Below are 26,494 nucleotides of genomic sequence, written 5' to 3'. Positions count from 1 at the left end.
TCTACCGGCTATTCTTATCAGTGCACAGGCCACATTCCATATTTCTCTCGAGTTTTAAATCTCCTTGCTTCGACTGACTACCTATGGCAGAACAGATAACTTCCACATTAAAGTCTTTTTTAAATGCTTTCAAATCCATGTATCTAAACATTCTGATGTTAAACAACAGCAAATACTGCCTACCTTGGTCAAAATTGGTAGTTACATGTAGTTGGAATGAGAAAAGTTCAAAACAAATTACAAACACTTGAAAAAGACAACACAAAAGCTCTGGCCTTGGGACAGTTATTTTTTCACTTATGAAATCTTTTAATTCTTACAAGATTATTTACAGAATGCTGACTGTTGTTGCCACACAGTTCAGCATATATCAACAGTTAAACTAGTTACCAAAGACTGTTTGTAATGATATTGCAAAAGTCATCAATAGAAACCAACTGGTGCAAAGATATACATGTAGAAGTGAAAGAAAATATTCTTGCAGTTCTAGAAACTTAAGAAAAAAACAACTTTTTAAAGCACACATGCTTCATCATTTAACACTATCGGTAATTTCCCTTACATAAAGGAATACATGATCATGGAAATCACACTATCAACCATTCAATGTTACTGTGACCACAACATATTCAACACGTTACTGGTCAACTATGATTGGGTTTGATTACCTAGCTAATATCCGTTATATTTCTTCCAATAATCCAAAAGCAATACAACTCTATGGACACGCCAGTTATACCACAATCTGATTTAAATGGTATGGTACGGTTCAGGTAGAAAAAAGGTTCTAAAGGTACTTAGAGGCCGTAAGAGCAGAGGCTTGTTATAAACTATGCGTAGGGCACTATTACTAGGAGATGAGCCCATCTCTCTCCTTCAACTATCTTCTACATCCCAAATCCAAGTTACACTCTTTCCCAAGAACACAAAAACTGGTCCAGTGCAGCTGGGAATTGAATGTGTGGCCTCTCGATCCCATGTTTGCTTGCTTAACCACTTGGTCATAGATGCCACCTTGGTTTAAACTTTATGTCCACAGTACATTTGGTCCAAGGACACGGGATATTGCACAACTAATTAACTATGGAAAGTCAAGCACTAACTTGGAATGCTTTTCTGGAAGCCACAAAAGCTACTGAGGAATTACATATCAACATCGTAACATTGACTCAGCTATAACTTTTTTTGTTCTTATTGTGTGATAAAAGAACTTTTCTAAACACTGAAATGGAATAAAACATTCTTAATTTTCCAGCCCCTTAAGCTTAAGAAATGTGAATGTTTTCTAATAGATGCGAATTCCAAATAACTTTGTTGGAATGCTACCCAGAAAAAAACAAAGTGTTCCACAGTAAGTAACAAAATGGCACATCTACTTATGAAGAATCTTCTGTACACCATGAAGAGTAGTATACATGTCCTGAGGTTCTATAAGGAAGCGTGGACCTTGCAACTTGATCACTTCATACATACATGGTAAATTTTTTGTTCATCCAAGAGAAAAAAAGATCAAAGTTTCTATATACAACAAAAGTGATGTTTCACAAACCATTGTTAGTAAGAGAAAAGAATAACTATTAAACGATGCAAGTTTTAAAGAATGCCATGCTGGACTACCAATGTTCTGTACTATGAAAACAGAAAACAAGGTTTACTGGGGTAGTAGAATATATTGTAGCATGCAGGTGTAAGATTCAAAACATCTGGCATCAGTACTTGCTCTTAAGGAAAGACCAATAAAAATGTATAAGTATGAAATTGTTTTAAGAGTTGAGTTTAGAGGCTTGTGTTATGCAGTGTCTCCCTGTCAGGGGTGGATGGCCCCCCTCCCCAAAAACTGGTGAGCAGACTACTACAATGTAGCTATAGGATCAGTGCAAATTTAGTCAGGCTAGAGGCATAGCCAAAGCAAAAGCTTTGCAGACATTTCATGCCATTTCAACATAGTAAGGAAGAAGCTGTGGATTGACACAAGCAGTTTCAGGAGCAAAGATCAACAGGGAAGCAATGTGCGCAAATTCACCTTCCTGTACATACTCTATACGTTACTGGATCATAAATTAAAAAGCAATTAAAGGTGTTTGTTTTTCAGTTGATGGGTAATGTGCATTTAAATGTACAGTATTTGTTTACACTGTAATACTTCATGTATGCAAGAGAAGATAAGAAATCACAGTTAGGAAACAACTTTAACTGAAAATCAACAAAATACTTAACAGACTGGTTAGTGTACACTGTATGTACACTATATACATCTATCTGTGAATGGCAAGTATTAGGAACCCATGCCAGTTCCGAATCTTTGTATTCTAGGTGGAAGGGGCCCTCTCTTTGATACGTCGAAGGGTTTGCACTGTGGTGTGGTTGGGAGCTTTCTCTGTTTTTTTGGTGCGGAGAACGCACTTTGAGTCCCACTCCCCAACGTCACCACCCTCACTGGTGGCCCCTCTTCTGCGGCGTAAGCCGCCATGTTTTCATACACATGCGGGCCGACAGCCAGGTCGTCGGGACCGTACTCTTTGGTTTCAAAAGAAGCAGAACCGAAAAGGTCGCCCTGTACTGTGGTCTCCTCACCAGCCTGAACATTCGCGATCACCGTATCAAACGGTACGAAACCGAAATTATCCTCGCGTCCTGCTGGTCCCGTGGCTCCACGTAAGTTGGAGAAATCGTCTTCAAATGCGAGCTTGGTCGGCGCATCAGAAGGGGAGACTTTAGCGGTGAGACGGTTTCCCAACGGTCGCGATCTCCTGTCCAGAGGATTGAACGGTTTTGCCCCGAACATGTCGAGACTGCTGTCGCTGCCCTTCCTGCGGTCGCCCGGGCTGGACTTGTGGCTGCTTCCCGTGCTGCTGTCACGGCTACGCCTCCCGACGGAGGATCCGCGCCGCGTCTTCGGAGAAACCTTCAGGTGGCTTCTCTTGGACTTGGGGCTGTTCTTCCTGATTCCTCCGGCAGTGCTCACGGCGTGAAGGTTCCGCCCGCTTCCCGAGGAATCCCTGCGCTGGCGTCGCATCTTCCCTGGCGAGGCACCGGCACTCTTCTTTCTTGTGAGCTCGTACTTTGCAGTAACAGCTGAGAATGGTTCGGCCCCAAACACGTCTGAAGAAGCAGCCCCAGCCACGGGCACGGCTTCTGCAGTTGGAGGCGAACCGGGCGGCGTCAAAATCTTTCTCTCCCCAAACGGAGCGTTTCCGAACACGTCCAGCTGTTCTCGCTGGTGGATGGTCTGAATTCTTGGCTTCTCGCTCTCCTTTGAGAAGAACGGCGCTTTACTGAAAACGTCGGAACTGTTGGAGCCGACGGAGAGGTTCCGCCCGCCCTCGATGTCTACGAGCTGAGCTTCTGCAACAAGGTCGATCTCGTCCTTGTCTGATTGCGGGGATGTCGGGGGAGTCAGGGTGCCGCTCATGATGGACTCCTCCACTTCTTGTGCTGTCGGCGGGACCCTGAAGATCAACTCGCTGAACTCGTCATGCTCGTGTTCCCTGTAGCCGCTCGCTTCACCACCGAAGTGAGCCCCTTCTATTAAGTCCTCCTCATCTGACGACGTCAGCGACTGCCTTCCACTAGACCCGTCCTCCGAACCTGAAATTCAAGAAGACAATCTAGCAATCTCGTTGGTGATTTAAAGTGTTTCATAATAAAGACATTCAGCATTCCACTGAGTGCTTTAGCCTTACACCTCCAGAAAGAGAATGGTAGTTTCTAAGAAAGATGATGGAAATGTTAGAAGGAAAGGAATCTACCTTGTTTCTCATGCAGAGGAAAACAAGATAAGCACCTGCTCACCTTTGTGGCTTAGACAAAACTCAGTGGAATGCTGAGAAAAGGACCAGGCTTGACAAGATCACCTTGCTGCCATGGTAGCACCAGAAATTTTGTGGGGAAAAGTTGACAGGAATATTCTATTCTGTGGTTGCTTTAGATTGGTGAATATTTTCAAACAGTAATATCATTAGATTTAAATAAAAAAGTAACCAAAACTGTGATTTGCAATTTGTACATTTTTCTCTGTTCAAGATGCAAAGTATGTGGAAAATTTGAACTACATGTAGTAGAATTTGAGTAGAGTAAGGGTTTGTTTAAAAAGTTCTGGATGCAAGCCCTTAGAATATCCCTGTCATCTACCCTACATTTGTACATACACTGTACATGTACATCTTCATTGTTCCAAGTGAACAGAATGATTAAAATGAACAGGCTGAACACAGACAATGCAAGCATTGGTCCTTGCAAAATGCTCTTCCTGTGTACAATGTAGAAGTGTAGCAGGATTATGAACTGTGTGTTTAAAAGTACTATGTGAAGTTCTTTGGTGTTGTGTACCAGTGAAGACAGCCCAAAGATGTATGTATTGTACACCAGAGGACACTATAACCCAGTAGTACCACCAGCAGGAGAAATGAAGACTTTTCTGACACCCCTTATCCCATTAAGACAGTCTAAAATGGGGCATGTGGGACTCACAGAATTATCAATATGTACAGTTGCTTCTGACTAAAACTTCATTGCTTGCTGATTGGACCCTGCTTGGCTTGTGCTTTCTGGGTTACAGGCCCTTGGTGGCAATTCAAACAAACAGTGTAAGAGATGATTCTATATACATGTAGAGTTACAGTAGAAAAGAAACATACAAGAAGCAAAGTATATTTATAATGTAGGAAGCTCACAGCATAATACAGGATAGATATCTTGAAAATATAGTAAGGGAAAAACAGTATGTACAGTGTGTATACTGAGACATGGAAGAAAAAAGCTCTTGATAAAGAAAATCTACAATCAGAATAATACAAGAATTGGCAAATGCATACATAGTTTACTTGGTTTCACTAATCCATCCTTTCCTCTAAACCTTCCAATCTACATGACTTCAACTTCACTACTCTTGACTGGCACACATAAATGAGAGCAATGTCAAATAATACTAAATCTCATATATATTGCAAACAATTCTTGGTACAGTATCTTTTCTTCATGAACAAGCTGACAATGAAATAGCTGTTTTAGTGACTGGGCTCTACAAGAAAATACAGATGCAACTACCAAAGTTGTATGGTATCATGGTATGAGTGCTGCAAAAGCTGCAACGGTAAAGAAAAGCATGGCAAATTGCATAGCATGTATAGAGATATACACTAATGCGGGTGTACAGCATCACACAACATGTAACGTTATAAGCCAGCCAGCCAGGGTACATGTATGTGTGGACAAAACTTCACACCTCTACAGCACAGAGAAAGACATTTGACGCTTTTCGAGGAGTATACAATGCAATGTACAAGTATACTCTGTGGAGTTAATTGCCATTTTGCATGAAGCCTTTTTTTTAGGAAATATCATATGAGAACTTCCCTGGAGACATACTGGCATCCCTGGCTGGCTTGAAAATCTACAGGAAGAGAATACAGTTGGTAGAGTTGAAACATAAGTAAAACAGAGACTAATGAAAGTATATGTATGTGTGCAGCAGCATCCAAACTTAAGATAAGAATCCATACAACCTTCTCCTTGCTGAAGTAGTGTTTTGGCACAAAATTTGTACTGATTACTGGGTGAGGCAGCAGGGAGAAGGTTAACATTCATAGCAAAAAAAGCCATCAAAAGTTTATTTTAAGACAGAACAATGACAAAGAGTAGAATTAGATATTTTAATTATTAAATAACTTCTTGTGCAATAGCAATAGCAAATACTATGTACTCTACACAAGAATGAATCAAATTCAGATAGATGAAACCAAAGGAAAAGATGGCTAGTTGGGCAGTCCTGGCTGTATACATATGTCTTATACAGTCTAATAAATCAAATCAAATAAAAGAGATTTGACTTTGAGAAAGAAATTTCATTAAATGTTAGATAAGACGGGATGAATTTAAGAAATTTTGGAGTGGTAAGAAGATCTTCATCATAATGATTATAATTTTCAGCGCATTTTCTTTTATCATTGTCGGCAGGAAAAAGGGTAAGAGAAGAAAACAGCTACATATGCCAGAATAACATACTTTCTCATATCATAGCATTCACTCAGAAAGAGGCAGCGACAGTATGTGATTGTATGTTAGGCATGTTGGCAGAACATACTGTGCTTGCACAAAATCAGTAATGTACAAAACGTATTGTGCATTGTACTTTGGCATAGCATCTCTTTAAAGGTCGTACATGAATTCGCATATTTGTAGATGACATCCAGTATATGGTTTTCAAATTGTCGTGTCTGAAAAGATTTTGTCTGCAACAGGCTGAATTCTGATGCAATGTTGACAAAAACCATCCAAGAAAAATTGTGAAAAATCCAGGTTTCGGTTAGGCACAGTACGGTGTACCAATGTGCTGCTCAGGTGCATAAGAACAAAGACACCGCGGCATAAACCAAGATGGAGAGGAGTCCCAAACCTGTGAGGAGCGGCGCCACTCCCAGCACGTTTTCCCGTCCGTCGACACTCCCGCTGCTGACGTCGCTGCCCTCCGAGTGCGATGAGCGATGTCTCCGGTACGCCGCCTTACTCAGGTTCTGGTACCTCTCCCCTCCCGAGGCTTCCGCACCGGCCTCGTCTTGTGACAGAAGGAACGGTCTGGCGCCGAAGCGGTCGCGAGGCGTACCAGGCTCCGGCGCAAACGGCGTACAACCGAACTCATCTGTACCCGGGTGGATAACCTGCTCAAAGGGAGTGGCTCCAAACATATCTGTAGAAAAGATAAAACATCATGTCTCATTAAAAAACTCCTAGTTGAAACGTAACAGGACATATAAACATCATTGTGTAAACATAGGTTAAAAATATAATCTATGTTTACTACCATATAAGCACATATAAGAATGTTGGTACAAGGCGACAACCAGAAAATAGTACTGTATGTGAATGTTAAGTATGGAAGAAAATGAACAAAATAATCACAAAGGTCATCATAAAAATACAAGATGTACAATGTAACACCCAAAGAAAATATAACATTGGACAGTTGGCATTTTTGCCACACATAGTGACACTTGACCATAGGCTCTTACACGTAGAACAGTAATACTGGTGGTAACTACTGAACACTGGGGACTGGGATAAAATAGCAACACAAAGCACTTGCACTTCAACCAAGAAACAACTGGACAACAAACTTCAGAGTGAACAAAGTTCAGAACACCTTGAAAAGGGGAAATAATAAAAGATAATCCAGAACTGCACAAATGACACAATGAAAACAATCTGAACACCAGCAACAGCTTACAACATTAAAGGAACATCTAGGCATGAGCAGAATGAACTTAGATCATGCATCCTATATAAGAATTTTCAAACTTTCATTGCCTAAACATTTCATTTATTCCAATGGATACAATGTGGTAGTAAAAGTTACAATAAACATTCTCTGTTGCCTGATTACTATAATTGTAGAGGAAATGTGACAGTCTGTTTATTCTTTTCTGAAAGGTCATACCAAAAATACTATCAGTAATTCCATGTAACAACAATCTTTCCTACTATGCTGCACTTGCTGAATGTTTAAAACTGCCTTCTCATTTCTTGATTTTGTTCTATGGGAGGAATAGATGAAACTGCTGTAAAAAAATGAAGAATATTCCATGCATTGGTTAAAGAGTCTCTGTTTCCCCTTCATTTGCGATAATGTACAACGTGACTTGCGATACCCCCAGAATCTTGACATACTTGCATGAGTACAAGGGCGTGGCATCCAATCCTCCTAAAACTCTTCCCACCATTGGAAAGGCAGTATGAGAGGCAACAGAGGGGGAAAGCAAGTGTTAAACAATCATGCTCTTCAGCAACCAACACTTTTGGGCTTCTGAAACATCAACCACTGGAGCTTTATTTCAAAATTTGTCACTGCGAACTTACCAGGTGACCAGGGAAAAGATAGGCACAATCACATTATGCAGCTGACCAATCAAATACAATATGTTACGCAATGCCAACATCTGATTGGCTGAAACAACCCCTGCTGTGATTGGTGAAGTGTTTCTGTTCTGTGATTGGTTGGTTCTATATATTGTTGATACTTTTGGTTGGTGTGACGACATGATTACAATATGGCCTGCTAAATGCTGTATAACAGGAAACAGAACAAAAAGCTAGATGATGTAAAATGCAACTCAATATTGAATCAGGAGTAATAAGTAGAGTAGTAAAAGGCAAAAGCTTAGCAATGCATGTTCAAAGATAGAAGTTAGATGAAATGCTCCATGATACAATCATCCAACAAGCCTGTGAACAATATTCACAACATCTGCCATTAGGATATCTACCATTAAAAGAATGTCTGATACATTTCATCCATTTTTGATTATTGCTTTTGCTCTGTTTCTTCTTCTTCCGTTTCAAACAAGTAAGGTAAATGATCTGGACATAACACTAGTAACAGTAACTTGTGCTGTAGCAGACACTTTGTGGTGTTGGATTACATTATGTAGCAATTGGCAGGACACTGGGGCTGGTCTCCATACATTTCTAAAACAACAGGAAAGCCTTGGAAGAACATCACTACTTTTGGTAATGGACTATTTTACAGTGATTTAATTCAATGGTGATGTGTTTTTTGTTCGTCTCATGTAGTTTACAGCTATGTACATATACAGTACATTGCAACTCAGATACAAATGTAATATGGCATTAATTGCTTTATAGACCACTAACATACTGCCAACTTGGTCAATTTTGTACCACTCTAAAGAAATTATGTTGTCTTGTTCATAAGAAAAATTAGTGCAAACATGATGGTTCTTTACTCAGCACCAATGTCATGAACATCATTGAATATTCCTCAACTTATCTTAGTTCAGATTGAAAATCGTTTGAAGTAGTCCTTCTTTTAAAACATATAATATTCTTGAAGATCCAAATAAACAGATCTATTCGCCTCCAAAATTCCATATGCCAAATTCTGTTCTTGTACTTCTCTCCCTACACCTAATCTTTTTAGAAACATTCGTCCAGGAACTGTTTATTTTGCTACAAATGGGCAAAACAAACTTTGGATGTCATGGTTTCTATGTTGTATAGGGTATAAAATTGTCCAAGTGCACCAATCTTAAACATATGGATATATTATGTCTATACATGTAGCTTACTGCTTGCTGTTAAGGTTAAGTGCCACAGTTTTGGACTCCGTCAATGGTTATGGCTGGGTGTACTGTTACATTTGTACATCATATCTTTGTTACCTTGTTTTTAATTGGAGTACTGCAGACCAATCACAGACCACTTTCTGCAAAGTGACAGTGTCATCATGTGATTGGTCCATTCAAATGTATCACCTCAGCATGTGATTGGCTAGTCTCCAACCAATCACAGAGTCAAAACCCATGGTGCTTCATTTGCATATGCACATCATGAAAGACAAGCACAGCGCCAATTAAGAGGGCAGCAAAACTACATTGATAAGTTTAGAATACATGTACCAGTCCTGTTTTACGATTTACGAAATAATAACTTATTTTCTAAATACAGCATTGGTTACTAAACACTATGGTAGGGTAATTATAGATTGTTAGTACATTGTCAAGTTTATAACCTAATCATCTTTTCTACATGTACATGATCAACAGGTCCTGCTAACAACTCTTCAGAAATTGCATAAGTTTTACATCTCTGAAGCTACTGCACTTCTCTTTCTCTGTGTCTATCTACATAAACATGTACTACAGGGCCTAGCTATTGTACACCCACTCACCAAATACATCAACAACCATTCTACTTTACATGGTACTGCACACACATCTAAATATACACCAGCTTAGGATCAAGCAAATGCAACCCAAAAAACTTTCTATGAAAGTTCAAAGTCGTGTAGATAGCATTTTCATGACGAAGTCTGAGGTGATTTTAGAATTGAATTACATTTGAATTTTTCATAGATTTTGAGTTAAGTTTTTTGTTCACTTCATGTTTGTAGCTAACAACTTTTACAAACAGGTACAATGTAAAGTACAAGGTGAAATGACACATAGCTGTAGGTACGTTGTATTTCAAAACTATGAAGAATCTTGCAATCTTGGGACCTTCATACAATGTATCTTCAAGCATTAATCATAGTCCTGCTTGGTTATAGACCTGGTACAGATATATCGTACATGAATGTACCTTTTACATCGTAAATTGTAAACTTTAAGCTTGATTTGGTGTGACATTGTCAGTCACAGTGAGTTATAATAATTCTATTATATCTTTTGTCCAGGGTATGCTTTTGTGTGTATTCAAAACTACATTTTTTACATACATTTTGTAGAATGCACAACCCTCAGAAAAAAATAGCACATGCACTATTTCAGTATTTGTGCACATATTATGATGGACATGTGCAAGTATTGGTGGGCTGCTACCAAAGCAAAGATGTGCAAAAACAGTGAAGGAAACAAAAGCAGGCAAGACTTAACCTATATCAGCTACCTTTAAGAAACAAAACAGTTTTAACAAAACCTGCCCAGTTAGAGTTCTGAACTAAAGAGTGCCATGTACAGTATCACTGATATCTAATATACTAGTAGTCTAACATGGAAGAGTTAGGAGGACTGGACATCGCAAGTAAATACTGAAACAGAACCTGTGTTTTCCTACTCAGGAAAATACTGACATACAAAAGTTCTGTGGCAAAGGTTATTTTACGCCTGTTTTCTGTGATGAGAAAAAAATTGTTATCATTGAAAACCAAACTACATGTTATGAAAAATTGACATTAAAAAAAGATGGAATCTCAATAAAGTAAAACCAATAAGAGAATGTTACTGTATATCTTAATTATTCGAACCCCACAAGAAATATGTTTTACCAGTCAGGATACAGACTGGCAATACTTTAAACAGCTTTGACTTGCAGGAACCTATCTAGACCGAACACATCTCTTAACAACAAAATAAGACAAGAAAATAACAAGAAAAGAAGAAGTTGACAGCCATGCATCAATGTGGAAAGAGCATGCAGTGGTATACAGGTATACAAAAAATACGCCCAAAATTTGATCATATTCTACAGGGAAAAATGATTTCGAGATTAAAAAAACTAAGGCCCCAAAATTCATGATGTTAGTGGTGATTCAAGTACTGAATGAAAAAAGGCAAATGCACCTTGTTTTGCCGATGTATCCATTTATGGTATTACCTACCTTACCATTGCTTGAGAGTCATATTCTGCACATAGAGTGTAAAATTCAGTAGCCAATGACAGCATGTAAAACTTCACATCATGTGTTATTGACTCAGACCTCTGACTACTTATGTCCATGACATGGTATTTCATACATTTTCTCATCTTACATCAACATACACTGAACCTTTTAGTATCTTCAATATACCTCAAAGTGGTGACAGGAAAAGCTAAGTCGGGAATGGAAGCTTAATGTACAAGATTTGAATAAAAGTTTACATGTAGAACTCACAATACTTGCATCAGGTGGTACAAGGGCAGAAAGTCAAAAGACATCTCAAATCTAAACTATCCTTATGATTACATGTATCTTGTACCTCTACATTTTTGCCGAAAAAGGGGAAGCATATACATATATCTATCTAAAGCTTCACTCAATAGGCTGAAGTGAGAATTCATAAAATATCAACTGCAGTTAGCAAGAGTGGTTGCTACCACATTCGACAACATAGGTAAGGAAACAAGATATATCACGCCGTTACATGTACAAGGGGGTTCCTCAAGGGTGCATACATGGTCCCCTGCTAAAGGTCCCTTAGAAGTCAAAAAGTTCTCTAATGGTTTTGTTAGACCTTGCTCATGAAAAAATTTGCTTAATAAGCAGAAGCTTGTTATCTAGTTGACAGAAATGAACAGCAGAATTACAGCCAATCTACAGAATATCTAAGATGATTAGATTCATGACAGCATTAGCATGAAAACTCTTCTGTGTCAGAGGTTAAGAAAGTAAACAGCTTGACTGTGTTCCATAACAACAAAGTAGTCCCTCCTAGTGCATGACTTGCATACCTGCACAGGTGCAGGAAACATTGAGAATTACCTGCACCAGAACAAGTTTTACCTGCACCACTCAGAATGTAGGTACTGATCATTCCAAAACCTGTTCATTGCCATGACTTCTTTTACTCATCATAGTTTACACACACATTAGAAAATACAGCAAATAAAAAATCTACATATTAAACCTATATGTATAACTAAACCCAGTACATAGACCAGTATAGGTTTGGTGCAGGTAGACTACAGAAATACCTGCACAGATCCAATTTTACCTACATTAACCCGCATATGCAGGTGGTATTTCACACCTTGCATGTTTTAAGTGGTCATTCAAACCTGCAACACTAATACCAACAGTTAAAAGTTCCAGGAGACTTCCTTGTTGTGTTGGAGCACTATTAAGCTGTTTACTGTTATGACAGTATTTTAATAGGATCAAGCCGTTGCCTGCACTGCTCAGATATCGATGAGCTTACCTTCGGCGGGCTGGTTGACAGGGGGTTGGGGGGCTTGCCGTTTCTTTCTCTCACCACTGTCGCTGGAGTGTCGCGAACGCCCACCTGAAAACAACAACATGTTTACAAAACTCCCGTCAACAGTGTACGGGTGAGGAGAGTAATTATTCAATGATGTTAGTAGAATTAAAGCCTCAAAATATAAGCTTAAAATGAGAAAGTTGCATAATTTTACAATCGTAAGCATAAGTTTATTTTGTATACCTATTATATGCTTCATAATTCTGCAATGGAAAATAGATTGTGTGTAATCTGCCACTTAACTAAATAATTATTAGAACAGTAAGACTATCATCAAGAAAGGCACTGAAAAAGCTGTGGTTGTAGATGTCTGAGGGACAGCTAGAGGCGTGCATGTACATTGTACATGTACAATGATATATCTCATTACACATCTGTGTAAAACAGACAATAGAGAAAAAAGACAGTCACAGTCAAAGTCACCCTGCCATCTACCTTACAGCCATTGGTGTTACTAACCCTGCACAGAATAAAATAGTACTTCATAGTTCAAGAAACAGAGAAAGAAAGAAGGTTGATTCTTATGGTCTGCTGAAAGTGAGTTGAGATTAGGGCATTGGAAGCATGTTGGGTGTTGCATTATGATTCTGTAAGGGGGACACACAAGTTGATAAAGACCCTGTCCTGTGCTGTTGATCATAATTTGGTTAGGAATGCAGGCAAAGAGGGTTGAAAAAAAGGTTGTTTTGTACAGTTAGTAACAAGGGACAGGGTGTGTGCAAACGGAAATTTTACCTGCAAAGAACAGAAAGGTTAGTCATCAACTTAATTCACTGGGTCTCTGGTGGTTCATTTTTTTCTAAATTGCTGAACTAGAAAACGTTGCATTCTGCCTAAATTCTTACTTTAATCATCATATTCATACTTTAAAATGTCAGAGAACCAAGGAAATAAATTGGTGTCATTTTAAGGTACAAAATACAGGTACATTGACCAGTTCAGTACAGGTTAGCAGAAAGGATGGTGTCCTGCAAGTTACAACAATCACAGGAGAAAGAAAACAGCCGGCTTGGGGAAAACGGTTTCTTCTTGCTGGCAGTTCTGACCCTGACACCCGGTTATACCTGCTGCCGTGACATCTGGAGTGAGGAAGGGGTTGGTCGAGGTCAGGTCAAAGTCTCGTGGGCTGCTCCGACCGCTACTGCTCGCTCTTGAGCTTGAGCTGGCGTTACCGGACAAGTCTAGGAGAAAGAGAGCCATGCAAGACGGAAATACACTCAACACAAGGATTACAAGCAACTCCACACCCGAGGTGTCACCAAAAAAAAAGTATGACAGACACAACATAAGCAAACATCTGTGAGCTTAGAATTCAAACAGCCCCACCCTCAATGTTTCACCAAAAACAATTTACATGTACTTAACTGGACATTTCTATTACTCAGAGGATGCAGATACATGTACCATAGAAAATAACCAACTTATTACACAGAATGATTAAAGATGATCCAAAATTAAAAACACACCTTGAATCTACAGAAATAAGACACAAAGTGTGATTTGATATTCAGATGAAAGTAAAGATCTTAAATGTATTTGTGGAGATAGTAAGTATAACTTTTAGCTTGGAAAAATCCTTTTTCACCCTTCATAATAGAAGACTTGGCTGAAAATGAAAGACTTATTGTTGATACCACCATAGTAGGGACAATGGCGAGAGAGAATGTGATGATCAGGAAAAAAAGGCTACGTGAGAACTGTTGTAAGGTCATACCAATCCATTTTCTTGATTCTTGGGACATTTTAATTTTGTTCTGGTAAGAAAATTAGCACAAAAATAAAACAAGGGGCTGTGAGGAAAGATTGAATCTGACTTGAACCTACTCCCTAACACTGAAAACCAACAATTAGATTGGTATGGCCTTGAGTATTTCATAGCTCCACCCACCCTTCAACTCTTAACCCAATCACAAATACCTGCATCTGGTTGGTCAGGCATGAGGAAAGGGTTTGTTGTTGGGTCCAGAATTAGCATATCACTTGGAATACCCTCTGGACTAGCAGCAAGGCTACAGTTCATTTCAGACTCATCACAGTCCTTATCTGACACCACTGAGGAATGACCAACATGCAGTCTTAACAGTGTGTTTTGACATGATGTCTGCTGCAATGAGCAAAACTCTGACGCAATGTTGACAAAAGGTCCAAGGAAAAAGTGAAAAAAAAGTTTCGCGCAGATGTAGTATGTTCTGCTGATGCGCTACTTACTGCTAGCTTGGGAATTTTAGTAATATTATAAAAGCTACAATAATTGTTGCTGGACATAAAATCAGTAAGTACTTACAATAATCTATAAGTCCAGCATACTGAAGATTCTAATAGATACAAACATGGACATAACACTAGTCTTGATTGATCTTAATACCTTTTGTAAAGTCTGACGCTAATTCAGTCTGCTGACTGCTATGTCAGATTGTGTTGAGTTTCTTGCAATAAACCAATCATCATCATCAACACTATGGAAAAGAAGGAGGGAAGAACGTTTGCAGTGCTTACTCGTCTCAGACTTGGCTCTCTTGCCGAGCATGTCGAACTCCTGTAGTAACTTGTCCTCCGAGGTGCTACTCGTGTTTCCACTGCCGGACTCCAGGAACGGGTTCCAACTGGACAGTTCCAACTTCGGGCTGCTTGGGGGGGTGTGGTTTGGGGTTGTTCCTGTGGGAGGTACCAGGTGAAAGGTTAAAGGACTATAGGTGAAAGTTCAAGGGGTTAAATGCTTTTTTTTCCCTTGACATAACTGTCTGTACACCAGGACACCTGAAAGTTATTACTTAACGCAAGACAAAAGAAAAGGATGGTAAGTTAAGAGAAAGAGTCTCAGTCATGCATTTGTTCCCAGTTAGTATCCTGTAAGAGTAAGTGAGTTAGTATGAGAGATAGTCATTTACAAATTTAATTATAAGGTGTTATTTTAATCCTAAGGGTGAAGATAGAAGGGTAAGTTCAAACAAACGTCACACAGGCTTGAGTTAGTACATGAATGGTGACAAGTTGGTTAAAACCAATTGTGTCAATGGCCAGGTTTTATTAGAAGAATGCAAAACAATCAAATCAAGAGTTACAACTAGACATGGATGACAAGGACGAAACTGCAATTTCTCTCCAGAAAATTCCTCTCAAAATTCCAGATAGTAGCATGAATAAACATTTTGAAAAGTGTCCAATGCAAGATCCCTGCACCACCACCCGTTAGAAAAGCTTGGAGAAATTGGCCATGCTTGAGTTTGCAACACAGAAACGGCGCTCACTCTTTTTGTCAGAACGGGGGAAGGACGTTCGTACTATGACACAAAACGGGTTCCGCGCTCGTGGCAGAACCCAGAACTTGGGGCTTGTTAGTGGAGTGTTCACGGGGGATGATCCTACACGGTAGTGGAAATGGCAACACTATGATACACCAACAACAATACACGAATATTCAGCATGTCGGCAGAACGTACTGCGTCCGCTTGAAACCAAGATTTTTTAGTCTTCATTGGATACTTGATCAGTTTTCTTTGGATCTTTGGTCATCAGAATTTTGCCAGTTGCAGACAATATCTTTTCCAAGACATTTAAAAACTATAGACATGACGCCATCACGAAAACAGCCTTATATTTATAAGAGCTGTTCTGCTTTAGTGCGATACAGAATCCAATACAGGTTTCCCACAGGCACAGTGCATTCTGCTGACATGCTTGTACATATAAATTGATCCAGAGTTTTCCCCAGGGTTATCAGGTACATATAAAAAATACAGAGCTGGGAAAAACTCTGGCACATTCACATGGACCATCGATTAGAAAATCAACAAGACGGCATGAAAAATAAAAACTTAAAGATATAAATGAGATAAATTATTACATACATAGTTCTTTCTTGCCCAATTACCAATGTTCATTTTAAAACTTGTTTTTGATATCATGACAAAATTTTCATCAATCAGTTATTAGGCAGGAAAGAATTGGTGATAAAAACAAACAATGGGCTAAGAATTAACTAAGAAAAATAAAAAAAAGAATGATAGAAAGTAAGTAGTGTAGCGTATTCTCAACAGACACACATGCAGAATTCCTTCCATACCTGCTGACTTGGACCTTAGTTTCTCAGCATCTACTCCTGCCTCTGGGTTCAGTGTGTTGGAATCTTCCATGAAGATCTTGAATGGATCGTCTTTTGAGCCAACACTGATGGCAGAGGTGTCACTCACATTCCTGAGGCACAAACAGGAGTGTAGAAGTGTTAGAATCACCTCAAGGTAAAATGGGTAACTGTAGCGATTTCTCTAGAGTGACTGCCATTCGGCGCTAACTCACATGACCTCGATACAACCCCAGATATAGCCATAGGTCTGTAAGGTTTGAACCTCATACAAGTAAGTGTGGTGGGATCTTAAACATCCTAGAGGTGTGGCTCTCCTCAAAGAAACTCTGGCTTTACAGTACATTGTACATCCTATCTGCAAGAGCATTCATACATGTATACATGTAAATGGTCAGATAGGAGTCTAAATCCCTCCTGCTATAAAATTGCAGCATGATGTAACCCAACCCTAGTTGCCATAGTGACAGACGTCTGGTCCTGGTCACTGACCTTATGTGTCTGGAACGGAAGAAGCAGAAGAAGAAACAGAGCAAAACACAATATGTTTTCCTTCTGCAAAGGTAAACATAACAAACACACAGACGTACCTTCTGTGGCTGGACTTCTGTTGCGGAGATGAGGCAGGGGAACCGATGGACACCAGCGTGGTGTCGATAGCGGGCGGGGCCGGGGCGGCGGCCTTCGCTCCGGGGGCTTCTGGGACCTTAAAGGCATCCGTGTCTGGAAACAGGTCCTTCCGCGCCTGCAACACACACAAACTAGTCACACACACCTCCCTGTGTCCATAATTAACAAGACATGTGTTTAGGGGACTTTCTCTTTAAAATGATTCACAGGGAATATCCTAGCAATATACATACAGGTAGAATGATGTTAAGACAGTATACATACATAAAGAAGGATGTTTAAGACATGAAAATGAAGAACAACTGCATTTGTGATGGAACTGTATTGTATAAACACAACCCTGCTTCAAGTGCATCAAAAATCAAAAAAGTATTTTTCATATAACATAACATAACATTACATGCCAACATTACAATATTTACACCATGTACAAGACAAATCATTTCATTAAAACACATTTCTTAAACTAATCACGTTACCCCTAAATAACAGTGATAAAAGATGATCACATTTAGAGAAAACAAATGACTTCCACCAAGACAATAAAGACAGTGCTGCAAAAGAAAACATACTACTTTCATAGGGTGACAAGAGAAACAGAACAGGACATTGCAGCTAATCTTGCCAGGTGCATTCTACCACCTGTACCCACCTCTTCCTTTTCCTTTCCTTTGTCTGTTTTTGTATCTTCTTCCTCTTTATCATCGGCAAAAAGGGGATCAAGAGCGGCCAGGGGGTCATCACGTTTCTTTTTAGCCAATGGCTTGTTGTCCTTTTTAGCGACCGGCTTGTCGACCAGTCCTAACTCTTTGTCAAGGGCAGCTAGAGGGTCTTCGTGTTTTACTAACGGTTTTTCCTTTTTAGCGACAGGTTTGTCAACCAAGCCCAGATCTTTCTCGATCTGAACTAAGTCGCCGACTTCAACAAGGGGTTCGCCGATCTGAACTAGGGTTTCGTCAATTTGGACAAGATCGTCACCGAGTTTGACCAGGGGTTCGTCTACCAGGAGGGGGGGTTCTTCGACTTGTACGAGGGGGTCTAGGGAGACCAGGGAGTCTTCGGTAGCGGCTGCGGGTGGCTGGGTGTCGTCGGCCGTGGCGGCCTGACTTGTCGGCTGGGTGACATGCAGCAGTTACAGAGAGCAGAGGGGACAGAGAACAGACAAGGTGTTAGTCACAATCCCTGGAGGAGGTTATGACTGTTTAGAAGAAGAAATTCTTCACTCAGATGGTCAAAATGTACATTTTGTATATACCGTAATTCTTTCTTTTTATTTTTGCGAAAACATGTCAGTCAGGAAAAAAAAACTTGGGAAAGAAAACTCACTTGAGTTTGAAAATGAATTCTGCATCATTTTTCAATAACATTCTGAGTGATACTACCTGAGTGAAGAAAGTTGGGGGGTAGCACACTTAGGAGATACAAGCACAGCATACAATGTAAGTCTTGCAATTGTCTCCTTGGGGTAGTGCATGCAAATGTGGCATAAATGTATTAGAATGTAAGTACTGCAGTTAGATAGTGTTATTGTAGACATAGTAGATACTGTTATTGTACACATATACATGTACATGTAACGTACATGTAGAAGCAGAAAGTTAGGAAGCTTGCATAAGTGGGGTCTAAGACTTAGTAAGAGATCTAATCCATGATACAGACCTGTGGTACTATGGTACAGACCTGTGGTACTATGGTACAGACTGGTGGCACTATGGTACAGACCTGTGGTACTACATGTATGGTAAAGACCTTTGAACTATGGTACAGACCTGTGGTACTATGGTACAGACCTGTGGTACTATGGTACAGACCTGTGAACTATGGTACAGACCTGTGGTACTATGGTACAGACCTGTGGTACTATGGTACAGACCTGTGGTACTATGGTACAGACCTGTGAACTATGGTACAGACCTGTGGTACTATGGTACAGACCTGTGGTACTATGATACAGACCTGTGGTACTATGGTACAGACAGTGGTACTATGATACAGACCTGTGGTACTTGATTCTGCTGTGCCTGACTAGCAGCTGCCTGCTGTGCTGATGTAGTGGGGGTGGGGGGCTGCAGGCTGATCCCTATTTCTGAAACACAACCAACACAAGTTTCATAAACTTTATTGAACAACTATTGTACAAAGTATGGCATTCATTATGTTTACCGTTTTTGCTACGTTTCCCCTTCTTCTCCAAACCAAAAAGGTCAATGACCTCAACCAGACTGTCTGTTACCATGGTAAGTAGTGTTCTGTTACATCAAGTTGCAATTTTATAGCAGGAGGGATTTAGACTCCTTTCTGACCATATACATGTATATAAAATACTTGTATGTTTGAGTAAGAATTAACAGAGCAAACCATATGCGAAGGTAAACATTATGCATTTGCTTTGCAAATGTTATCTCTCTAGTTTCATTATTAGAATCCAAATTGATTTCTACAAACACCGATTAACTTGCGTGCTAAATACATATATAAGGTTGTCTAACCAGCAGTTGGCGTGGCGCTGGGCGTCGGCCTCTTACGCGGCGTGATGCTGGTCTCTATGGGGAGGGACAGGTTGGCCATCCCGCCGCCTCGCGGTCTCTCTCGCGGCGTGATGGACGTTCCGTGCGACGTCGCCTGTGGTGTGGCTCTGTAAACACAACAGTTACAAGTAGTAAATAATAAATAATCTTCATGAAAATATGCAGCACACTTACACTAAACACCTCAGAATGATACTGTGGATTCCTTTACTTTTGCAGTAGTTTTATTTCACAGCAGGAGGAAAAGTGAGTTTTTTGTAGTATTTTAAGTTATTGCTGAAACAATTCTGTAATACGCTGGAAATGCAGATTTACTGTATCATATACTGTATTAGCATTGTCACATGATAATTGCAAAAATAAAACCACCACAAATGATTCAAGAATAACAATACCCTCTTCTATATGCTACAAATATAGAATACACCTGTATGTATACACAGTACACAAATAATACAGTTGTTCTCAAAATTTGGTTTAACTTTTCCTTTTTCATTGCAAAAGAGTAACAATATATACTGTTTGAAGTAGATACATGTACTTTAAATATCTAGCCTAATGGGTTGGAGTTTAGCCATGCAGTCGGCATAGGGCATTACCTTGCAGTGCCGTCTGTCACTTTGGGTGGTAAGCGCCTGATCACAAGTAGCACCAAAATGGAACAAAACTTTAGCGGGTTAATGGCACATGGTACGTAGTAGAGAGATAGCAGGTAGGCAGAACGTACTATTGCACATTTACAGATGACACCCCATCTATAGTTTTCAACGATATTCATAATTCTGATGCAGACATCCAAAGAGAACCATGAAAAATCAAGCAGGCGCAGTACGTTCTGCAGACATGCTTAGGGAAGCAAGCAGTGTGCCAGGCAGTTACACATGTAGGGTGGTGCACAAGACAACAAATTACACAATTATGTTAGTTTTGCAGGAAAATTCCTTTGGCATCCTTCAGTACTAAAACATAACTCCATCATACATGTACCATGTCTTTGCAATCTACATTTCAGAAGAAACACCATTACAAGAAGTTAGAAAAGTATGCAAGACATAGAGAAGTACAGTATGGGAGAAACAGAGGGTTAGAGAGACAAGAATAGTTACATGTTAGAACATGTTAGATGTAATAACTTCTTTGGCTCATCACTAATGCTTAACACTAGAATGGCTGTTAACAAGTTAATTTTGATGAAAGAGGATTGACCACACATAGAAGTAACACAATCTTGTATAAAAACAAGAATTGTTACATGTGTCAGTGTTGGTTACTAAGTTGGTTACATGTACATTTACTAACATCTTTTAGACATGGGATTGAAACATGGTCTTTTTCTTCAAGTGTTTAAATGAAAGAACATCTTACCTTGTCCTGTTTGCCTTTTGTTTGGCCTTATGTTCACTCTCTGTCATTGGAATGGGCAGCTTACTAGGAGTTGGTGCATTCTATGGATGAAATAAGGTACTGTACATGTAAGTGCCTTTATCTTGGTGCTAGGGCTATGTACCTGAAATATTTCTTAAACATGTACATGTATCACCAATTACATGACTGCATGTGTAAGCTAAACACTTTCTGATGGTTTGATATTGAATACTAGCAAGACAAGGGTGTATTTTTGGTGCAGACATGTAGAGTATGTGTTCTATTATTGAATATAATCAGAACATGTCTTTCAGTGTCACAAGCACTTTAACTGGTTCTCGAAATACTGCATATGTACTAATATAGGTTAGTGCAGGTAATATTTCAGCTGTGCCTACCCTGAGGTTTTGGATGGGACAGCTCTTGCCGGACAGCTTAAATGCTACAAACGAAACCTGCCAGATGTTGGGCCGAATGTCTGGATCAACCTCCAACATGTAGCCTGGATGGGAAGACATAGAAAGAATATTGAAATGTTCTTGACAATATAATCTTTAACAAGCCAGAATTTAAGGGCTTGAATTAGTTTACCAATGCAGGGATGCAAGAAAAAAAATCTATTTAGTGCTGATATAATATAATCAATTCTTACTCAAACACATTCACATATATGGTGACAGGAGTCTAAATCCCTCCTGCTATAAAATTGCAACATGATGTAACCCAACACCAGTTACCATGGTGACAGAGTCTGGTTCAGGTCATTGACCTTATTGTTTTGGAGAAGAAGAAGAAGAGGAAACAGCAAAAACAATGTTTTCATTTGGTAAAAATAATTACAATATTGTAGCACTTACGTATGAGACTGTGTAGCTCCTTGGAATACTTGGACCCGTCTGGGATGGTGAAGTGTCCATCCTGGATAGCGATGCTGCTCTCACCGAAGGGTAGAGAGAAGAAGCAGAGTTTGTACAGGAGACAGCCCAGAGCCCAGATGTCAGCCTTGGTGGTGATGGTCTTGTTACTGTAGAGATCCACCATCTCCGGGGAGCGGTACGACAGGGTCGTGTATCTGTAACCAAAGGTGAAATCCATGGTTAGCTGGTTATTTATAGTCCATTCTCATTTCAATGGCCCTTGGGCCACACAGTTGCGCATGGTTATGGTAAATACATTTTTTTTTCCCGGGACATGAAGATAAAAAATATCACAAGATCTAGATAATTAAGCATGGATACATGGATACAAAGCAACATCATTTCTGTAATTTTTGTATCATTTCTGTATAGCACGTATACTAGTAACTGCTCATCAGTGCAGCATACCAGCTTTGCAGGCAAGCAGCACGGTGGCAGCTGGCTACATTACACTGAACAACCTAGTATGATTCTGCTTCTTCTTCTCATATACACTTGGACATTCTAAACATTACACAAAAAAGAGGACTTGCATTTTGTAATATTTCAAAACCCTGACAGTGGGAAATGGAAGTGACAATATGAGAAATGTTACTTTTTGATTTCCTCCTCCACCGGGCCGACGCCCACCTCCTGCGGGTTGGTGAACTTGGCCGTGGCGCTGCCGAAGTCACACAGGACGTAGTTCCCGTTGTCATGCCACAAGATGTTCTCAACCTGACAAACAGACAATAGCGAATTAAATCTTCAGAAACATAAGAATCAAAACACACTCGCATAATACAGGTATGAGGCATTAGCATTTCCAGGGCTTGAAATACCGGTAAATTTTTCTCTTCATTTGCAATATGTGATTTATAATATGGAAGGATGGATGGATGGATGGATGGATGGATGGATGGATGGATGGATGGATGGATGGATGGATGGATGGATGGATAATGGAAGGATGGATATATAAATGGATGCAATATGTAATTTATTTGATGGATGGATGGATGGATGGATGGATGGATGGATGGATGGATGGATGGATGGATGGATGGATGGATGGATGGATGGATGGGCAGACGGATGGATGGACGGATGGATAATGGAAGGATGGACGGATAAATGGATGTAATTTATCATATGAATGGATAGATGGATGGATGAGTGAATAAAAGAATGAATTAATGAATGAATGAATGAATGAATGAATGAATGAACAAACAATTACCTTGAGATCCCTGTGAATCAGTGGAGTCTGGCAGTGGTGGAGGCGGGACACAGCCTCACACATGTCACAGAAAATCTTCAGCACCTCGGCCTCCGTAAACCCCGCGGGCAGACGGTCGTTCATCTCCTTGATAACAGCAGCTGGAAGGTCGTACAAGAAGGTTCTTTACTCAAACAATCACGTTTCATTGAACATCTGTCACCTTCAGGGCAACAATGACTGGTTCTCATTTTTTTCTATTCCAACATTTATTTACAAGACATGGCGACAGCACACTAAGTTTTTTCAAATTATTTTTATGCTGCCACCAATGCAGACAAATGCATGAATTGACAACAGACATATGTACTCATTTTCACCCGAGTCAAGTGAGGAAATTTGTTCAAAGGCACAAGGTCGGTGGCATGGCAGGATTCAAACTCGCTCCGAGCCGAACACTCTGTCATTATGCCACATGACTGGTTCTGATTCATACTGCAGCTAGGAGCCGCTACTATGATGTTACAAATGTGGTCCTAACTTAAGCATAAAGCCTTAGTGTGTCTCATAATACATGTTGCTCAAAAACAGTACAAAGCTGGTGTGTTACGCCGAACAGCAGTTATACTGGCTATACTGATACAGATACAGTAATGATGTTTCATGGATGCAGCTCAAAGGGTTCCACAAATGGTCAGTTCATTATATCAGATAGGGTTTAAGTGACAATACTTACTCCTACAGAAATCCATGAGAATAAGGATCTCCCAAACTCCACTGCTGGATTTGTTGATGCTGGAGTCCACATATGGCACAATGTTCTTGTGTCCATTCAGTTGTTTCTGAACAAAGGAGAAAAAACATTACATTTACTATAGACAGGTCTGAGAATTATTAAATTAATGCTTGTGGCAATGGTAAAAATTATCGAAGGGATCACCATAAAGTGACCATATTGGCTAGGTGGTCCTTATGCATAGAGGTAGTCACTTGTACATGCTTGACTATATGGTAAGGACAATCACACATCATCAACAAAAAAAATTGGTGGAATAATTATTGAAATGTTACCTAATAGATAAAATATACCTGTACTGAAATTTGAAAGATGCTAAAAAGGACATTCTTATAGCCTGGACAATCATGCTTCTATATCCATGTATTGAATCTTACCAAGATGGTGATTTCCCTCTTGTAAATTGACAGGTCATGCTCGTTGTTTACAAACATTCGCTTCAGACCGAAGCGGCGACCCGTCTGCGTCGAGACACGGAATACGATGGCGAATCCACCTGCGAAGACGCGACAAAGTGATTCATCATCAAAAGATGATGGTACGTGTATTTGTCGTGAAGTTAATCTCACAACACAAAGAAATGTTTTGAACTATTTTATGCAAGGAAACAATAATGACACTAGGGTTTGGCTGTGAGCAGAGTCTAGTTTACACACTTGAATGTATGTTTGTAGGAATTGAACAAGATTATTTTCCTTGACCCTCACACTTCACTCAGCCAAAACATTTTTCCATCACCGTCCCCACTCTGTATAACATTCAACACCCCCTCCACTTAATATTATATAGTCTTATTATTGGCCACTGCTGGCAGTTAACGTTACACAATCATCACAAATATCGAATATTGGAAAAAACATAATTTTCGAATTCCAGTTCATAATTTTATCTATTTAATCTAACAACTGGTTAAGGATGGACATTACTTGGCCTTAATGTAATTTGATATCTAAGTCACATTGCCTGTTGTTAAAAGTCACAGGACTTAGAAACCACTGAGGGAGGGACCGAAAAACATCATGGGGGAGGGTACAAAATTGTGCATTTTTTCACCAATTTGTACACGTTCACTGTTTAAATTTGGTTTTATCATTCCTTTAAAACCCATAGAATTTTTAAGCTGATGTGTTGAATGGATTCATTAAAATTTCAGAGTAATTAAAATGTCTCCACCCCCTCTCCACCCTTATTAATGTTCCCTCCCCATGGCATAGACTGGCGATGACGTCATTACAGCTCCCAATGTCACCCGCGGCCAGCTGAGACCGCCACAATCTGACAGCTCTCATCATTTTTCGCTGTTTATTGGTGTCCTTTCGTCCGCCCCGCCTCCCCCACAAGGATCTGGATTAAATCAATCTCCATAAACGTTTAGCACTATTCCCCTGCCACTCCAAGGTCGTGTGCTGAAAATATGGAGCTTAGATTTTGTCCCAAAACGAGTAGTAAACCATCGCAGATCCAAATCTAGATCATGTGCCTGTCGGCCGAGTCTATGAAGAATTTGACATCTTTTCGCGAAGTGTGTGCTCAGACGGTTAGGAATCGATCGCAATTCCCAAACTCACACACGAGTCGGTTAAGGCCTTCACGTATTTCAAACACCGATGCTGTCATCTGAACACTACATACACTGCGGATTGTTCAGTAAAATTTTGACGCTGTTTTTGTAAACTCACTTTCTGTGTCGAGCAAAAATTTATGTCGTCCTGATGCTTGTCTGGTATGAAATAGCTTCAGTTCTAAGATATCTGTGGTTTTCTACTATCCGATATAAACTGTAAAGAGGTCTCACTCACCTTCGGCGATGACATCTTCTACCATTACATGATGCTGCCCGACGACAAATAATTTTCCCTCGTACTTTTTCGATTTGGGCTTCTGAACCTGAGACGAGATCTGCGAGAGCTTCTCCGTAAATCGCTCGCTGTATTTCTCGATTTTCTTCATCCTCGATCCTTATCGGCGACTCGCAATCAAAACAGACGTATTCTACGAGCTATCTTAAACGTCATATCATACACAAGTGGACAAGAGAAGCGGGATACAAATAAAAATTTGTCCCGTGTTTTCCTCTTCCTCTCCCGGCCTCGCCTTTTTTTCTTGCCAAGATGGCGGCAAGTTTTACCCAGCATGCGCTGCGGCGAAATGACACCTGGTTACCCTATTCTGTCACAATAACAAGTCATATCGATCTCAGTAGAAGATAATTAGTGAAAAGTAATTTAGCTTTCTGACAAACGCTTCAATCATGTTTCTGAATTGCCCCAAATACTGTAAATCAGCCATTTTCCACATTTCAACTTTATAGTGAGTAAATGTACTGAAAAATAGGTCAATGAGTTGAACTTGTGACATATTTTGATTAAAGTTATTTATTTTTCCTAAGCACAGTTGACAGGTAGAAAATAGTAACCATTATAGGTTTCATGAATATGTACAATAATTACTGGATCACTAGTTGGGATAGAGCCAAAAGAATAAGTTATTAGATAAGTTAAGTGGTTTCACA

General features: G+C 39.8%; 1 protein-coding gene across 4 annotated transcripts; it reads right to left on the bottom strand.

The window, feature by feature from the left end:
* Window positions 1-297: 297 nt before the first annotated feature.
* On the bottom strand, window positions 298-26,104 carry LOC109478776 (BMP-2-inducible protein kinase-like). Of its 4 annotated transcripts, XM_019780575.1 has the most exons (20): window positions 25,782-26,104; window positions 24,360-24,478; window positions 23,923-24,028; window positions 23,208-23,347; window positions 22,584-22,705; window positions 21,929-22,143; window positions 21,470-21,573; window positions 21,072-21,151; window positions 20,306-20,341; window positions 19,668-19,813; window positions 19,176-19,264; window positions 17,139-17,293; window positions 16,531-16,661; window positions 15,716-15,829; window positions 14,964-15,122; window positions 14,385-14,519; window positions 13,532-13,648; window positions 12,408-12,491; window positions 6,395-6,685; window positions 298-3,588 (listed from the first exon to the last, which is right to left on the bottom strand). In XM_019780575.1, exons 1-20 carry the CDS (start codon window positions 25,930-25,932, stop codon window positions 2,276-2,278), a joined length of 3,807 nt encoding a protein of 1,268 aa, XP_019636134.1. In that variant the 5' UTR covers window positions 25,933-26,104; the 3' UTR covers window positions 298-2,275. The 4 variants fall into 4 exon arrangements, with proteins under 4 accessions (XP_019636134.1, XP_019636104.1, XP_019636113.1 ...); XM_019780545.1 differs by lacking the exons at window positions 15,716-15,829; window positions 20,306-20,341 and adding an exon at window positions 17,831-18,292; XM_019780554.1 differs by lacking the exons at window positions 14,385-14,519; window positions 15,716-15,829; window positions 20,306-20,341 and adding an exon at window positions 17,831-18,292.
* Window positions 26,105-26,494: the final 390 nt, after the last annotated feature.

The sequence above is a fragment of the Branchiostoma belcheri genome, unplaced genomic scaffold (assembly GCF_001625305.1).
Source record: "Branchiostoma belcheri isolate BF01 breed outbred unplaced genomic scaffold, Haploidv18h27 scaffold106, whole genome shotgun sequence".
NCBI classification, from domain to species: domain Eukaryota; kingdom Metazoa; phylum Chordata; class Leptocardii; order Amphioxiformes; family Branchiostomatidae; genus Branchiostoma; species Branchiostoma belcheri.
Note: the sequence above shows the minus strand (reverse complement) of the source record. Positions and strands in the feature narration are given on the sequence as shown.